This window comes from Rhagoletis zephyria, unplaced genomic scaffold (assembly GCF_001687245.7).
Source record: "Rhagoletis zephyria isolate East Lansing unplaced genomic scaffold, Rhagoletis_zephyria_1.1 Rzeph_scaffold_00144, whole genome shotgun sequence".
Lineage (NCBI taxonomy): Eukaryota > Metazoa > Arthropoda > Insecta > Diptera > Tephritidae > Rhagoletis > Rhagoletis zephyria.
This window is the reverse complement of record NW_016157228.1, coordinates 40,215-59,622: the sequence shown is the minus strand read 5'-3', so window position 1 is coordinate 59,622 and position 19,408 is coordinate 40,215. Positions and strand designations below refer to the sequence as shown.

At 37.2% G+C, this 19,408-nt stretch overlaps 1 protein-coding gene across 2 annotated transcripts in view; it reads left to right on the top strand.

The window, feature by feature from the left end:
• Mondo (MLX interacting protein mondo) overlaps positions 1–19,408 on the top strand; it is a 419,132-nt gene that overhangs the window by 374,767 nt on the left and 24,957 nt on the right. For both annotated transcript variants that reach the window (XM_017638582.1, XM_017638574.1), the window contains exon 12: positions 11,887–12,010. In XM_017638582.1, the coding sequence (XP_017494071.1) occupies positions 11,887–12,010 (124 nt within the window). The remainder of the gene's footprint in view (positions 1–11,886; positions 12,011–19,408) is intronic.

Sequence of the window (19,408 nt, the reverse complement as noted above, 5' to 3'; positions counted from 1 at the left end):
GCTGGGGTGTTAAGACCCCCGTTTTGCGCCCTTAGCCAGCCCCAACGCGTAGTCTGACGATTTGTCAGCACTTCTCGGCAGGAAGATGGTCATGTTGTGCATGAGTGGGGTATCATCTCCCCGTTTCACGCACAGCAGGGCCCCCTTCTAGCTTTCTAGTTTCGGTGACTCCCTCTAACCATTTAGCCGCGCCCTCATCTTTGCATATTCCAGGAGCTTGCCTGGATGGAAGTACACCCCGAAAAATGCACGCGGATGCGTCCACCCTTTGAACATCTCGTCCATTATGGCGTCCTGGAGGGCGGTTAGCTTATCCGGACTCAGCGCCTCCGCACGGTAGTCACTAGGCAACACCGCAACCCTGATGCCCCCTAGTGCATCCGAGTAACTAGGCGTCTGCCCTTCTCCCCCCCGAGAACCCGTTGGCTCCAGTTGCCTACCCCCGGGTTCCGATGTCGAAGGGGGTAGATACTCCCGCTGCTTCTTTGGGGCCGGAGTGTTTGATTTTAAATACCCGCTCTTCCGCATTGCGGGTGCGGTCTCACCGGAGCCCTCCTCCTCCTCATAGCGACTATGTCCCACCCGTAGCATGGTGCTGTTCGGTTTTATGACCCTCGCCGGTATGCCCGCTCTTCATCCCAACGGCGGGTGCGGTCTGTACGCGAGAGCCAAACTGTCTGGCCTGCTGCTGATGCCCGCTCATTCGCGGGTGCGGTCGTTCTGCTATTGCGCTCAGGTCCCGCTTACTCGACCCTTGTGGGGTCGATGTAGAGAGAGCCAGCTCCCTACCTACCTCGGAAGTTTTGCCTTATTCAAGATACCTCACGTAGTGCCTCGCCCCGGAGCCGCTGACACCCAACCTCCTGGAGTCGGTCAGCGAACCGGGCTTCCCTGCGTGAGGAAGAGTTGGCGGATTCTCCCTTCTATCCGAGTGGCGTTCTCTCTCCTTCGTCAAAGAGTTGCGCGAGGTCGTCGATCCGGACTGACTGGAGGACCTGGTTTGCCCGCGCAATGACTCGCTATGGTACATCCTTCTCACACTACCGCTCTTAGTCTCATTCCCCTCTGTCCTCTCTCAAAGCCCTCTCGTGGAAGATGAAGAGTGCCGCTTCAGCGTGGGAGAGGCCCTCTAGGAAGCTCTTCCTCCGTTCCTCTTGCTTGGTGCCTTTTAACTTCACTTTTGCCTTTGTGCTATTATCGCTCCTAGTTTTTGTTGCTGCTGTTGTTGTTGCTTGTTAGTTCCTTGTTTTTGTTTTTGTTGTTGTTGTGTTGTTCTTTAGTTGTCTTCATCTTGTTCGTACGACCGCATGTCTGACCAGTCAGGCGTAGAGGTCTAGGTAGTTGCTGGGGATCCCAGTCTTCCGCCGCGACAGCGCCCGTTGCGGCAGTAAAGTCACCGTTACTGATCGAGGCGGCCCGGTGTCGAGAAGGCGCCGTTAAAATACAACTGGTTTTCCCTCCTGGCTGCAAACCGTCCAATGGGCACGGTGTCACGTTACACCCTGGATTAGGAGGTGGCAGTTCTTGGTCACTGTCCGCCAGCAGCCCTAAGCTGGAAGGGGGGTAGCGCAGAAGCTGAAAGCGTCTGCGTTACCCCAGTCCAGGGAAGGGCTGAATGGAGATTCAGCTAAGCCCCCGTACCAACGGCAAGGTGCCTGCCCTAGCGAGGGTGCATACATATGTAACTCAATTTTAAAAATTTGCCATTTATGAGTTTTCAATATTTAACCACGATATCAGCTAAGAGTTGTTAATGTTTGACCATCGATGTGTAACTCGAATGGTTGGTATTCAGCAGACAAAAAGAGATGTACATACAGACATATATATTGCACTGTATCACCTAAGAAATTTATCATATTTGAAGACTTGCACAAAAATATTTCGGAAAAATACATACATATTAAGATTTACGTGAGGTGGACCGATTTGAAAATACCTCCAAAAATTGAATTTTTTATAAACAAAAATAGTTTCGTAAAGGTTTTTTGAAAAAAAAAATCCCGTCAGATGACAAAACAGTTTAAGGTTAAAAAATCTGCATACAAAAATTTAAAAATTTTTTCAACAGAATCTTAATAATGAGATTTTTGATGCCGTTTTTTGAACTTTTTTCGAAGATTGTTTTAAGAAAAACTTGATAAACTCAGCCAAAAATGTACCGATTTAGACTTATGAGATATCATTGGAAAGGTATTTTCTCACCCTTGTCATTTCAAAGAAACTAGTTCACGTCCCAAATATCAACACATCTAAATTCAACTTGGAATCACGCTCGTTCACCTTACCTTTATCTTTCACACTTTGAGTGAGTTTATTTGCAAAGAAAAAGGGTGAGGAAATACCTTTCCAATGATACATCAAAAGTCAAAATCGGTAAAGTTTTGGCTTGGCTGAGTTATACAAGTTTTTCTTAAACCAATCTTTGAAAAAAGTTCAAAACCACCAGGGTGCGGAAAAATTCACTCGGGAACGCTTAAAACTGCGATCTTCTCATATTAGACCATCTTGCGATCGTATCTTACCGCGATAAATACTTGAGCAAACGAGCGTTAGAGAAAACTTTGCCTACCTTTTCGTAGCGTGGGTAAAAAAATCTTTGTATTAAGTATATTTTGATACGCTCGCTTTTTTGATATAAAAATGGGCAAAGTATCGAGTATTGGCAAGACAAAAGACAGCAATTTTTCGAAGTGCCTTTTGTGCGAAAAACAACTTAAAGGGTACATATTAGGAAACATTAAAAGACATTACAAGACCACACACAAACATAACTTTGATGAAAGCGTTCCATTTACAAGCTACAAAACGTTTCAAAACGCCGAAACTCTAACCGATTTGGTCTAAAATTAAATAAAAAAGATTTTTTAAAGTGTTGTGTTGGAATGGTAACTGAAAAACATTCCGTTTCGACTTTTCGATGACGAGCTTTATTTTAAACAGATAACACTGGTTAGGTTGGTTTTTGTTCTCTAGACGGCACTATCCAATTTCTATGTAGAATTGCTCGGTGATTCCGAAAATCGAGTTATTTTTTTTCTATGGATACGTTTTCGAGATATTTCCAATTTACCGTTATTCAGCTTAAAACAATAAGTGGTTCCACTTAATCACGTACATCTTACGAACCAATTTAACAATCTTAAAAAGAGATGTTAATCATGTGTAAATACGTGGCGTATGAGTAACTTTCTTTCTTGCTCATTTTTCATACAAAAAATCTTTGCGCATTTTCTTTTGACCACTCATTATTTCTTATTTATCCATCGATTGTCTTCATTAGTAATTTCATTTTTTTTTTTGTAATAGAACAGGCTTTAGCAAAACAAGTGCAAAAATATGGCACTGAACCTGTTATTTTTGAAATTTTTCTTCTGTTAAAGTTTTATTTTTATTTTTATTTTTTCATTAATAAATAAAAAAACTGGAATGATAAATTAATTTGTCAGAAACTTAAAGTCCTATCCGGAAAGTGATGTATATACGGTTTATGGAGAATTTTATTAGATTTCAATTGCCGTATTTTATATTAAGATTGTTAAATTGGTTCGCAAGATATACGTGATTAAAATGAACCAATTTTTGCTTTAAGCTGAATAACTGTAAATTGAAAATATCTCGAAAACGTATCCACAGAAAAAAAATTAACTCGATTTTCGGAATCACCGAGCAATTCTACATTGGAATGGGATAGTGGCATCCATAGAACATTTTTGCTGTAGACCAGTACAATTGGACTCTATGAAAGTCAATTTAATTTACATTTAAATTCAAAAAATATAGTGATATGCGTACAAATATATTTATAAACTATCTAATGTGTGGGATAAACGCGTGAGAGTTTACGGGCAGATACATAAGTATGAATATTCCATTGTACATAAGCAAGATACATATCGTGGTTTAAAGTACAAAGCCGCGTATCAACAAAATGCAAAACCGCGTATCAAGATAAGATTTTCTAGAGAGTTAAGACATTCATATTTCAAAACGGTTCTCTTTTTTATAAAGCAATCGCATTTCTGGCTGGTATATTTCAGGACGAATGGATAAGGAGTATGCCAAGAGTTTGTGTGAGCAAATCCCATTTTGGCAGCCAATGTCAGTTACGCCGTTTTGCAGAATGACGATACGCGGTTTTGTACTTTAAACGACGATATTCGTTTCCATAAACAGGAAGAGAGCAGCAATGTATTCAGTTTCTGTGTATTAGGATACACTTCTTCTTCTTCATCTTTATTGGCGCTATAACCGCCTAAGCGATTTTGGCCGAGTCCAAAACAGCACGCCAGTCATTTCTCTTCTGTGCTAACTGATGCCAATTGGAAATCCCAAGTGAAGCCAAGTCCTTCTCCACCTGGTCTTTCCAACGCTGAGGAGGCCTTCCTCTTCCTCTGTTACCAGCATCGCGGCCCGCTTTGAATATTTTCAAAGCAGGAGCGTTTCNTAACTTTCTTTCTTGCTCATTTTTCATACAAAAAATCTTTGCGCATTTTCTTTTGACCACTCATTATTTCTTATTTATCCATCGATTGTCTTCATTAGTAATTTCATTTTTTTTTTTGTAATAGAACAGGCTTTAGCAAAACAAGTGCAAAAATATGGCACTGAACCTGTTATTTTTGAAATTTTTCTTCTGTTAAAGTTTTATTTTTATTTTTATTTTTTCATTAATAAATAAAAAAACTGGAATGATAAATTAATTTGTCAGAAACTTAAAGTCCTATCCGGAAAGTGATGTATATACGGTTTATGGAGAATTTTATTAGATTTCAATTGCCGTATTTTATATTAAGATTGTTAAATTGGTTCGCAAGATATACGTGATTAAAATGAACCAATTTTTGCTTTAAGCTGAATAACTGTAAATTGAAAATATCTCGAAAACGTATCCACAGAAAAAAAATTAACTCGATTTTCGGAATCACCGAGCAATTCTACATTGGAATGGGATAGTGGCATCCATAGAACATTTTTGCTGTAGACCAGTACAATTGGACTCTATGAAAGTCAATTTAATTTACATTTAAATTCAAAAAATATAGTGATATGCGTACAAATATATTTATAAACTATCTAATGTGTGGGATAAACGCGTGAGAGTTTACGGGCAGATACATAAGTATGAATATTCCATTGTACATAAGCAAGATACATATCGTGGTTTAAAGTACAAAGCCGCGTATCAACAAAATGCAAAACCGCGTATCAAGATAAGATTTTCTAGAGAGTTAAGACATTCATATTTCAAAACGGTTCTCTTTTTTATAAAGCAATCGCATTTCTGGCTGGTATATTTCAGGACGAATGGATAAGGAGTATGCCAAGAGTTTGTGTGAGCAAATCCCATTTTGGCAGCCAATGTCAGTTACGCCGTTTTGCAGAATGACGATACGCGGTTTTGTACTTTAAACGACGATATTCGTTTCCATAAACAGGAAGAGAGCAGCAATGTATTCAGTTTCTGTGTATTAGGATACACTTCTTCTTCTTCATCTTTATTGGCGCTATAACCGCCTAAGCGATTTTGGCCGAGTCCAAAACAGCACGCCAGTCATTTCTCTTCTGTGCTAACTGATGCCAATTGGAAATACCAAGTGAAGCCAAGTCCTTCTCCACCTGGTCTTTCCAACGCTGAGGAGGCCTTCCTCTTCCTCTGTTACCAGCATCGCGGCCCGCTTTGAATATTTTCAAAGCAGGAGCGTTTCTGTCCATTCGATCGACATGGCCAAGCCAGCGGAGCCGCTGTATTTTAATTCGCTGCCCATATCGTACTTGCTCAGCTGGCAGGCTGTTAGCTCCAGCAGCTTTGTTGTTTTTCAGCCGAGTAATCGCTATTCGTACCTCGTCATAGTCAGGCGGTGGGACAGCTACTCCATCATCAACGACTGGGGACTCGGGTTCGTCTAGTTCGCCATTGTTGTTCTTACAGGAGTTCGCTCCGGTCTTGAAACCTTCCGTAAGTCGCCTAACCTTCTGGTAGAATTTTCGGGCGTTCTTCCTGTCGGCCAGCATCTCAAGCTCTTCGCACTCACGTATTTCGGCCTCTCTCTTCTTATTGCGGCAAATACGTCTCGCTTCCCTCTTCAGCTCCCTATAGCGGTCCCACATAGCGCAGGTTACGCACGATCGCAGCGTGACCCTGTAGGCGTCATCTTTTTTCTCTGCAGCTTCCTGACACTCCTCATCGTACCAGTTGCTCTTTCGGGATCGCTGAAATCCGACTACTTTTCGGCGGCGGGNTTCGGCGTAATTGTACAGAACTTTCTTTTTCCTTCTCAGGAACTCTAGAACTTTTGAAAAGCTACTCAGACCAGTTTTAAATTTTATTTTTTTTTCAAAAGTTTTACTTTTTCGACTTTTTCGATTTTTTTCCGCGTAATTTTGCAGAACTTTCTTTTTCCTTTTCAGGTACTCTAGAACTATTGAAAAGCTACTCAGAACAATTTTTATTTTTATTTTTTCAAACATTCAACTTTTTCGACTTTTTTGAAAAAAAAAAAACTTTTTTTCGGCGTAGTTTTGCAGAAGTTTCTTTTTCCTTTTCAGGAACTCTAGAACTTTTGAAAAGCTACTCAGAATAGTTTTAAATTAAATTTTTTTTTAAATTGTTCTTTTTCAACTTTTTCAAAAAAAAAAATTTTCAGCGTAATTGTGCAGAGCTTTTTGTTTCCTTTTCAGGAGCTCTAGAACTATTGAAAAGCTGCTCAGAACAATTTTTTATTTGCCTTTTTGCCACATGTCGTATGCTCCGTGAATCTGGCATACAGAGATTTTAAAGCAATTTTTTGTTTGTCAAAAGGCGTGTTTTTTTACACGCATACATACGTATCTGTCGCATATGTCGGTTTGTAGAAGAGTGCTCTCTGAGAGCAGGTGTGAGAGTCGAGTAGTGAATGCATTGGCTGTCTGCTGTGATTGCAGCTTTTCGACGTTAAGCTTTCCTTGCATATTTGGGCTTTTTCTGCACAGAGGCGGGTGCGTATCTTGGCTGCAACAAGATAGTGGTCCGAGTCGATGTTTGGCCCTCGAAGTGTACGTACGTCCAAAACGCTGGAAGCATGCCTTCCGCCTATCACAACATGATCGATTTGATTTCTCGTTTTTCGATCTGGAGACAGCCACGTAGCTTGATAAATCTTTTTATTCTTGAACCTAGTACTGCATACTACCATGTTTTGGGCCCCGGTGAAGTCGATCAGCCTCAGTCCGTTGTCGGACGTTTCGTCGTGGAGGCTGAATTTTCCGACGGTGGTTCCAAAGATCCCTTCCTTGCCCACCCTGGCATTGAAGTCGCCAAGCACGACTTTGATATCGTGGCGGGGGCAGCGCTCATACGTTCGCTCCAAGCGCTCATAGAAGAGATCCTAGGATACCTCATCCTTCTCTTCCGTCGGGGCATGGGCGCCGATCAGCCAGATGATGAAGAATTTGGCTTTGATGCGGGTTATGGCTAGACGCTCGCCCACCGGGGTGAACGACAGTACTCGGCGACGGAGTCTCTTTCCCAGCACAAATCCAACACCGAATTCGCGCTCCTGTACATGGCAGCTGTAGTATACGTCGCAAGGCCCCAGGCATTGCTTGCCTTGCCCCATCCAACGCATTTCTTGGCTGGCGGTGAGGTCAGCTTTCGCTCTTACGAGGACTTCAACCAGCCGGGCAGAGGCACCCTCCCCATTAAGGGTTCGGACATTCCAGGTGCATGCCGTCAAATCGTAGTCCTTTAATGGATTGCCGTGGTTCTCATCCGAAGCTTCGTACCTCTTTTTCGTTGGAGCCTGTTTTTACGTGGCGGGTCCCAAACCCAGCGCACAACCCATTGTTGGGACGGGGGTGGTTTCGTAACCGAATGCACGTTTATAAAGCGGGCCGCTTGCTCCAAGACACACACCCGCTTGCACCTGCACCTACTGGTGAACAGACGCTGCAGACTTCAGTGAGCCCTTAAACCGAATAAGTCGGAGTGGCCCCACCAAAGCTCCCTCTCTTTCTGCCGTGACCCAAGGCTCCACTCGGATTGGTTACCACATCTCGCACATGAGTTGCTCACGTTGCACAGAGTGCGCAATCGAGGACGCAAGAGTCGGGATTGAGTGTAGCCGTGCGACAGTAACTGCATACCCAGCACAACGACTATACCCCATTGCACTCCTAATGAACATCTCTTCACAAAATTTGAGAATTGCCTTCACACCCGGCACATTGGACAGCAATCCATATACGTAAACAAAGTTTGAAATTTTAGCGCATAATTATAACTTCAGAAACCATCTACATATCCATGGCTGAGTGGAAGATCGACCTATCTCGGCAGCCAGTTCGAAAACGCCCTATGTCAGCAAATTTTTCAACAACGCCCTATTTTATAATTTCATTGGAAAATGCCCTATCTCAGAATTCAGTTCAAAAACGCCCTATCTCAGCACATTTTCAATATATTTTCGTTTGAGATAAGGCGATTTTTAACCGGATTCTGAAATACGATGTTCTTCAACCAAATTCTCTTTTATTAGCTCGGGATGTAGCTATGTAATATTGATGCGCCTAAAAGATGCAGCGATTTCTATTCTCAAGTTCCATACCTGATGACAGTACGAATGGAAATTATAATAGAGGTTTTAGTTTTTTAAACTATAATCGTATTTCAATAAAATTCTGAAGTAGGGCGTTCCTGAAAATTTTTCTAAGGTAGGGCGTTTTCGAACTGGCTGCCGAGATAGATCGATCTTCCACTCAGCCATCGATATGTGTTCCTCGATTCGAATCGCAAGCATCCAGATTTAGAAATAAAAACTGGTTCATAGGCATGTCATTTTTATGAGCTGTTAAGGCGCCAAAATACCGAATACGGGACAAATAGGGGACACTGAAAGAAATACAGAACATTTGGCGTCCCGTATGAAATAAATTACCAGGACAACGGACAAAAAAAGGGGACTGTCCCGTATAATACAGGACGGATGGTCACCGTAATTATATATGAAAATTATTAAAAAAATAAATAAACATACTTAAGTTGCAATCAATATCTATTTGAATTTTGGTGCTAAATCTTTGACTATAGCTGTATACATACATATGTATAAGAAAATTTGCAAGACCGTAAAGAAATAAAATTATCAAAATTCAATGGCAACTTTTACAATAGTTCAAAATTAAGTCAAAACTAAAATTAATGACATAGTATAGTGTTTTCTTCCCATTTTTATTTTTTATTTGGCCATACATTTTTTTTATAAAAGTTATTAAATTTTTTTTTAAATATTACTGACATCTCAAAGGCTTTAGCATCGCGTTTTGGGCTAATATTGTTGTAAGTTCTATTAGTAATTATTTGCAAAAAAAAAATTTGCGGCAAAGCATTGAGACGAAAGTTATTCACGCTTTTCTCTTGACGCCCAATGTATTTTGTTTGGAAAACGATTATTATTTTTTCAACGTAATTGTGCATAATTTTTTTTTTTAATTTTGCTTTTTTGACTTAAAAAAGGGGTTTTTTCGGCGTAATTTTGCAGAACTTTCTTTTTCCTTTTCAGGAGCTCTAGAACTTTTGGAAAACTACTCAGAACAGGGTTAAACTTTATTTTTTTTCAAAAATTTAACTATTTTGCAGAAGTTTTTTTTCCTTTTCAGGAACTCTAGAACTCTTGAAAAGCTACTCAGAACAGTTTTAAATTTTATTTTTTTCAAAAATTTAAATTTTTCGACTTTTGCAAAAAAAATCTTTTTTCGGCGTAATTGTACAGAACTTTCTTTTTCCTTCTCAGGAACTCTAGAACTTTTGAAAAGCTACTCAGACCAGTTTTAAATTTTATTTTTTTTTCAAAAGTTTTACTTTTTCGACTTTTTCGATTTTTTTCCGTGTAATTTTGCAGAACTTTCTTTTTCCTTTTCAGGTACTCTAGAACTATTGAAAAGCTACTCAGAACAATTTTTATTTTTATTTTTTCAAACATTCAACTTTTTCGACTTTTTTGAAAAAAAAAAACTTTTTTTCGGCGTAGTTTTGCAGAAGTTTCTTTTTCCTTTTCAGGAACTCTAGAACTTTTGAAAAGCTACTCAGAATAGTTTTAAATTTAATTTTTTTTTAAATTGTTCTTTTTCAACTTTTTCAAAAAAAAAAATTTTCAGCGTAATTGTGCAGAGCTTTTTGTTTCCTTTTCAGGAGCTCTAGAACTATTGAAAAGCTGCTCAGAACAATTTTTTATTTGCCTTTTTGCCACATGTCGTATGCTCCGTGAATCTGGCATACAGAGATTTTAAAGCAATTTTTTGTTTGTCAAAAGGCGTGTTTTTTTACACGCATACATACGTATCTGCGCTTAAAAATTGTATAGAGCTGTAAGCGACAAACTTTATGTGTGCTTGTGAATAGTTGTCGATAAAATCCAAATTACTTGTTTTGAAATGGAAATTGGCGATAATTGTTTTTTTACACGTTAAGCGTAGATGTATATGTGTGTAAAAAACACGGCTAAAATATCCAGAACTTTTGTTCCCTTTTCAAGAACTCTAGAACTATTGAAAGCCTACTGAGAACAGCTTTTTTTTTTTGTCTTTTTGCGTCATACCATATGCCAACTTCATAGACATAATGAAGGGATTTTTTCACACAAAGTGGTTAATCTTCTACAAATTGGCTAGTATTGTACAAATTTGTATACTTAAGTTTCCTTCAAGAAATGAACTTCAGTCTATTATACTAGCAAGACAATAGAATAGGCAGTTCATTCTTTGATGCGAAAACGTGAGAGCCAAAAATTTGCGTTTGGTTTGTGGCTTTGCTGTGCATTTGTGCGGAATGACGCCATAACGGTGTCATATGTTTGTTGTAAAATCTGCCGATTTTCGCACTTTCTATTTTTTGTCAGCGTATGAAATGAAATACATACACACATACAGGCATTTTTTCACACAAAGTGATTAATATTCTACAAACATACAAACTTCCATACATACATAAATAATTTATCCTCCAGACGAATGCTCTCGATCGTTGAAAAACTCAATCTTGACAATACGAGTAACTAGTTGAGTTTCACAAAAAACGCTCGCAGCCAACGAACGATCGCGAAGGATCGAACGAACGACGGTTGCAGCGAAATCTTATCTTTCGTAATCTTTACCAACATTGATATTGCTCGTGAGAGATTGCAAATACTTTTGTTCGGAGCGCAACTTTATCAATCGCGAAAAATTGGAAGCACTCAATTTTCGGCCGCCATTTGTTTTGAGAAATATCGTATTTTGATCATTCCCCGCACCCTGAAAAATACCATCAAATATCTTATTATTATGATTACGTTGAAACAATTTTTTAAAAGTTTTTAAACAAATTTTTTAAGCTTAAACTGTTTTGTCATCTGAGGTGCTTTTTAAAAAAATACTTAAAAAACTATTTTTATTCATAAAAACTCTATTTTTTTAGGTATTTTCAAATCGGTCCAGCTCACGTAAATCTTAACATTTTTCCGAAATATATTGGTGCAAGACTTAAATTTTATAATTCCAATGGAAGAGTACCGATTTTTTTTGTATGGGGAGTGATGCAGTTTAATATATGTACATATATTACGTATAGATACAAAATTCTGTATTCGGTTAAATCAACGTAGCGCAGCGAGAGCTTTTACTGTGCTCGCCTCTATACAAAATGCAAGAATGATAGAATATTCTATCATTCCTGTACAAAATGTATAGAAAGCTTAAAAGAGCTTCGCCCACGGGCAAGGCAGTGCCCATCAGTGCTTTAAATGCATATTTCATACGAAAATGCTACCGTTGCTTCTTTGAATAGAGGTGCTTGAAAGATTCATAATCCAAAGTATGCTAATTGTTAGCTAGTATCACTATAACAGTATTTTTGTTTTCTGTTCCTTGCAGACATTTGCATTCAATTCTTCCAGCTAATGGCGCTCCTGTCACACGTCAAGGGACCGAACATGTACGGCAATTGTATGATCAATATGTGCGGCATCGTACAATGCAAGACTGGAAATTTTGGATTGTAAGTACATATAATATTTTTAATACATATGGACATATGTACGAATTCTGACATATATGATACATAAATACTCATAATACTCACGCATATGCACATGTATATTTATCTGTTACCTTGTTTATACCTACGCAAGAACCGCATTAACAAAACACGGATTTGACTTTGCACATACTTCTTTCAAGAGTTTATAGCTGTGTCTTTATAACGCACTTGCTGAAACAGTTTTCAAAAGTAAACAAAATTTACTGTTTTTATTCGATATTTCTTTAATAATTAATTTGCACGGCTCAGCGAAATGGAAGGAACAATAATTCAAATTTATTAAAAAATAAATAAATATAATTCAAAACGGACTTTATAAAGAAAACCAGCCTATTTTCATTTCAAGTCAATTGTATGATGTGTTTATACGTGTTTTCTAACCGATTTGAGAAATGAAAAACCGATTTGAAAAGAAAATTCGAGTCAACACACTTTTGAATTTCTAGGTGTATTGAAATTTGGTTTATGCATCCGTTTTGAATCACAGCGAACTAGGTCAAAGCGCACTTTGTGTCGGTATAAACAAGGTATGTGTTCATTTCACCAAACAGCTGCTTATTTCAAATATGTATGAAATCCTACATATGTACATACTAGAGATGGGCACGGGCCGGGCTTTTGGCAGGGGTACGGACCGGAATATTTGCAGTCAGCACGAACTGGGCGTTCAGTAAAATTTCAGAAAAGTACGAAAAGGCACGAAAAATCCCGTTGCTAATACTAAAAATTTAGATGAGCTTTTGTGTTTATACAAAAAAAAAAAATTGTACGTATTTAAAACTCGTTTGATAAGAGAAAAGCAAAAACAGAAATATTTGGAAACCTATAGAAAATATATGATACTTAGTAGTTTTGTTTACATACATATCTGTATATAAAATACCTTCCACTTTTTCTACTTCCCAGAAAATATATTATAAAAATCTTTGATGTAAAATATTGATTCGCCTAAGTAAATATACGTATGCACATAAACGCAAAATTAAAAATATGTACATATGTATACATACAATAAAAGTTGGCTCTTTATTTCCGGGCTGGGGTGTGTCCCGTCGTGCCGGGCCGGGCCCGACTAAAATTCTTAACGTGCGGGCTCGTGCGTGTTTTTGAAAGTTGATTTTGCACTCGTGCCGGGCCGGGCCTGAAAATTTAGGCCCGTGCCCATCTCTAGTACATACTATGTAAATCCTTTGACCACAAGTCTACATATGGATATGTACATATTGTCGCCTGATTAAAAGATTGTCGTAAGCGTCATTTTGGCGATTTTTAGTTATAGAGACAGTTACATATGGGTGTTTCCATGAAAATGTCAACCAGGACTGAAAAAAAAAACAACTGAAAAGGGTTTTTAAGACGAATTAATAAGACAAAAATACTCGAATTTTTATGTTATAGAAGTATTTCAGCTTATTGGAATTTTAAAACTCAAAAATGGAAGAGTAAAACTGAATGTCTCTTCGACTCAGTTTTCTCTAATGAAATGAACTATTTTCTCTTTCCTATTAACTAAATTAAGAGATTTGAAACATTACAATTACATCTTAAAATCAAATTTGCAATAACAACTAACTATAAAAATGAGAAAAAGGAGAAGTTAGAGCTCGAATAACGGTAATTTTTTGATTTGCTTCTGATAGTATTCTAATGTCGCGTACGTTATGCAAAAACATTGTTTGTCTATGTCATTTGTATATTGGCAGTCGCAGGTAATGCAGATTACAATTCCTAAGCGAGAATTCTTCCAGCTAAAGATATACAGTAAAATTTTCTTTGCAACCGAAGTAAAAAAAAAATTTATTACCCTTTAAAGTTTGTGGCATACGTTATTGTAAGTAAGAAAATTTCAATCAAATACATTANATAAAATACCTTCCACTTTTTCTACTTCCCAGAAAATATATTATAAAAATCTTTGATGTAAAATATTGATTCGCCTAAGTAAATATACGTATGCACATAAACGCAAAATTAAAAATATGTACATATGTATACATACAATAAAAGTTGGCTCTTTATTTCCGGGCTGGGGTGTGTCCCGTCGTGCCGGGCCNTATGCGTGTTTCCATGAAAATGTAAACCGAAAATGCAAGCAAATGAATTCAAACGGCTTTATAACTTTAAATTTCGTATTCAGATGGCGGAAAAAGGTTTTGAAAACGCGAAACGGTGGAGAGAAGAACTGAAAAAATTAATTTAGTATGTGTTACTAGTAAAAATATTGTATGGAGGAAAAATCTGTCACGTACGTTATGTCGCGTACATTATTATAATTTTTTTTAATAAAACCTAACCAGAGATAATTTCTATTAAAAAATGGAAGGATTGTAAAGGTACATTATTTAGCTTAGTTCAGGAATTTTTAAAGAAAATAAAAACTCTCATGATTCGCATTCTTTCGCATATATGTATATGTGCCTTAAAACCACTTCCTTTTTTGTCGCGTACGTTATCACCTGGTTTTGAACGGATATTTTCCACACCAAAGTTTCGAGGCTGCTTATTTTTTTTCTCAAACATAGTACCCTTTGGTTGCAACATAACCGTAAACTTTTTTTTTCAGTAACTTCTATTTTTGATAGATTTACGTTACTCTATAAGCGTACGAATGTCGCGTACGACTGTATGGAAACACCCATATATATTTTATAATAAGATCTTTCGATTGATGTAATTAATTTTTTAGATATCTCGATTAGTTTCCGATATATTGACTAAAATTTTATTGGTAATTTAGTACAAATTGAGTTACTAATGCAGTCATACTAACTAATCGAGATATTGCAAATGGCGTTATCCATTTTTGGATATCTCCTTTAAGTTTCCAGATATTGCTTTTCACTCAATATAAATATGTATAATGTATCGTTTATTAAGTACACGTTTTGGAGTATCTCATACAAAGTGGTTGCAAAATTGCTGACATTGTAGAATACGACAAAGTTTTACTAAATAAAAGGATTCATAAACCCAAAAATAATTAACATTAAGGGTCAGTTTTTCAGTGCTGGTTTAAACTCAGCTTAAACGAAGTTTAGTTAAACTCAGTTCAAATTTGAACTAAGTTAAAACTACTTGTTATATCGTTGGTAGTCAAGAAAAGACTCTCTTGATTAAGTTTAAGTAAAGCTAAATTACAAAGATAATATAGATAATTCAGGGTTGCTTATGCTAGTAAATAAATAGTAACTACATTATTAAGTTAAAGTATTGTTATTAATACACAACACTACTGACCTGTTTTTCAGTAGGAATTTAAATTAGCCCACCAAAACATTTTCGCCTTATATAAGCCTTATTTAATATGACCATAAGCCTTAACATTTAATGCATGAAACTTGTAAGGAATGCAAGTTGTATGGCACAACCCCTATTTTACACCTAATTTCGCCGTATTATTGTCATTGAGAATAAGGTTTAACTCTCTCTATCTCTCAGAGAATTAAACAAAAAATCTAAAATTGTATGTTCCATCTGACAGGAAGTTAAAACTGATGTATTTTGGGACGAATTTCCGTCATCTTTTGTCAAATTTGGTTTGGAGATAAACCGGTTTCGGCGTTTTGCCATCTTCAGTGTCATTGTTCGTTCTGGATAATTTTTGTTGGTTACTCGTATTTATACTCCTTATTAACTACCTATTTTCCTTTTGTTAGGTACGTCTTCTTAGTTTTGCAGTATTTGCGATGCTCAATAGGTAGATGAATTGTTGTGGCTTGTTTTTGCTGACAAGCAGAAGGCTGTGATTTTTACCTTCTTTGTTTTTGTAGTTAGTATATTCCCTTCCACGTCTATCCTTAATATTTTGTTGTTGTCGTTTTTCTTCTCGTGCAGTAGTTTTAGATGTTCAAACCAGGGACCGAAAATAACAGTTATTTTTTTTTTCAATGTTATAAAAGTCCGGGGCAAAATATTGCCCTAGAATAAAGTTATCAATGTTCCTTTGATCCCAGGACCTTCTGGACAAGAATCCTGGATTCTTTTTATTTTTCGATCTTTTTGTGAAAAAGTCCAATAATAATTAAAAAATTCGGACTTTTATTTTTTTAAGTCCAGCAATAAAATTTAAACTTGGCCAAATATTGTTGAAGTCCGAAACAAAAGTCCTTTCGTAATAATAAACAAACCGCTTATTCAAATCAGCCAAATTTTGTACCAAATGAAAGAGGTAAAACATACCCATCTTTTAATAATTCATTTAACTTAATAAAAAATTAACATACAATTTTTTTAATGGTGGCCACCCTCTTCAAAAATTACCAAGTTCAAACTAAAGATTCCTTAAAAATGTGTCGTTTGATACCCATATTTCACATGTATAACTTGCGTATAAGTTAACACAATGAGAGCAGGTTGCTCAAACCCTGGTGGACAATAATCTTCGGTTAACATCGCTATCAACGTTTTCGACTCCACGCATATAACACGGTGTCAGTAACGTCGATAACCGCAGATTGTGCCAACCAGGCTTTGAGCAACCGGGCCTTAGACTTTTAAAAAGGTTACAACGCACTTCAAAATATTTTCAATTACTACGCTATTACGTCCATATGGTGGTAAATATTACAATTACCATAAATAATAATTTTAAATAATATGAAGCGCCATTTTTGCACTTTTTTTGAAAAGGTGGCAACTATTTTCGAAAAACGAAAACCTCATGACACATCTACAGCCCAAGGCCTTTAATCTTACACCTTATTTCTCAAAATCGAAAGAACGGTGCGGATCAAATGGCATTGATTATTAAATAATTTGAACTAAAATTTGTAACAGGTGGTAACTCTTTTCGGAAAAAATAAAACCTTATTGCACATCCACAGGCCAAGCCCTTTACTTTGACATCTTATTTTTGAAAATCGAACGAACGGTGCAGATCTGATGACCTGAAATATCTCTTTTTGAAAGCTATATTAGTCCTCTTTCATTTGGTATCAAATTTGTTTGATGATCGAAAGATTCGTTGTCCGCAATGTGAACGTGTTTGGTATTATTGTAAAGGTAATCTATCCACTAAAAGGAATTAAACAGAAATTTCCCTATAACATAAATTATATGCCGCCAGGAAGCTACTTCTTCTTCTTCTTTATTGGCGCTGTAACCGCCTAAGCGATTTTGGCCGAGTCCAAAACAGCACGCCAGTCATTTCTCTTCTGCGCTAACTGACGCCAATTGGAAATGCCAAGTGAAGCCAAGTCCTTCTCCACCTGGTCTTTCCAACGCAGAGGAGGCCTTCCTCTTCGTCTGTTACCAGCATCGCGGCCCGCGTTGAATTAGGGACACGAATTTCGATACGATACGATACCACATCGATATTTTTGCAATTCGATACCGATACTTTTTACTCGATAGTTTTCAAACGATTTTTTTTTGGAATCGAGTACCAGAACTCTTGTATCGTATCGAACAGTGTGACCAGATGATCACGAAAAGCGAGACTAAATAGGTTTTGAAAAAAGGTTAGAAAAAGTTATACCCTATGAAAAATGAAGTTAAAAAGAAGTCAGTATATTCATTCCTTAAAAACTCTTCGTCAACTCGATAAGGTATGCAAAATGGATTCAGTTTAGGATACGAGAAATCAAAAAAAATCGCGTATAGAAATACGAATGTTTTCTATATTATAGTGCACTAAAAATAAGCAAACAAATAAATTGTTTCAAAAATTCAGTTTTAGGCAGATTTCGTAGTACTAATTTTTTAAAACCTAAGAAAGCGCTAAGGAAATATGTATGTTCTCAAAGAAATGGTGCTTTGCTCTTTATTGCAACAGTTGAACGGTAAATAGTAGTTTTTGAAATACTGAGTATTTTTCTAAGTTCCGGCCAAATTTTACTATGAATATTTTAAGTAAAAAAGGCCAGAAAACAGCCACGAAGTCAGATCGAAAATTCTGAGGCTATAGCCTAAAACTAAATGCTAAATCTAGCCTTAAAAAGGCTAACCTGGTCACACTGGTATCGAAACGTAAATGGACATTACAAAGTTAATGGGAATAATGATATATTTTATTGGGCATTTCCAATCTGGCCTGGCATGACATTTGTATGACAAAATGTTAGAAAATAAAATGAAAACGTCAAAATTTAAAAGCTCTGGGAATTGGGCAAAAGTATTTGTATAAAACTTATTGTAGTAATATTTGAAATATTTAAGGTTAATTTTCCAAATTCCAAAATGTAAAAATCTGTTCTGCTTTTTTTATCAGCCGAAGTATCTGACGTGACGTTACCTTACTAAAATTTCGATTGAAAGTTTTGTTGTTAATATTTTTTTCAAACAATTTTTTAAATTTTTAGCTAGGGTTCCATTTCTTGCAAATCTATGTCGTACTATAACCTTCTTACTTACTTTGGAATTTATATGTTAAGCAATATGAATATATTTTGCGCTTTACAGCGCAGAAATGTGTACTATCTTCGGTTGCAATGTGGCGCCACTTCAGTGGTGTACTTCTTAAAGTACAAAGTGTTAATTCTTTATTAAAAAATTAGACCAATATTCAGATTTAATTTTTTGAATTTTGTATCGATATTTGGAATATCGAGTCTTTTTATTACTATATTAATGAGTACCCTATATTTTTACAGCGATACTTTTAATGAGTATAATATCGATATTTTCGGTTCGATATCGTGTCCCTACGTTGAATATTTTCACAGCAGGAGCGTTTNGCAGGAGTGTTTCTGTCCATTTGAACGACATGGTCAAGCCAGCGGAGACGCCGTTTTTTAATTCGATGCACTATGTCTATATCGTTGTAAAGCTCACACAGCTCATCGCTAAATCGTCTGCGATATTCGCCATCACCAACGCGTAAAGGTCCGTAAATCTTTCGCAGAATCTTTCTCTCGAAAACTCCAAGAGCCGCCTCATCATATGCTTTCATTGTCCATGCTTCCGCGCCATACACCAGCACAGGCATGATGAGTGACTTATAGAGTGTGATCTTTGTACCACGAGAGAGGACTTCCCAATTGCCTACTCAGTCCAAAGTAGCACTTGTTGGCAAGAGTGATTCTCCGTTGGATTTCAAGGCTGACATTATTATTAGTGTGAATGCTGGTTCCCAAATAAACGAAGTCGACTGCTTTTTCAAACTTGTAACTGTCAACATTGATGTGTGTGCCAAGACGCATATGCTCTGACTGTTTGTGTGATGAGAGGATATACTTCGTTTTGTCCTCGTTCACCACCAGACCTATTCGCGTTGCTTCTCTATCCAATCCCGAGAAGGCAGAACAGACGCTTTGAAATCGACAAATAGAGGGTGTGTGTCGATCCTATTCTCCCGGGTCTTTTCCAAGAATTGGCGTATTGTGAATACCTGATCTATGGTGGATTTTCCAGGCCTAA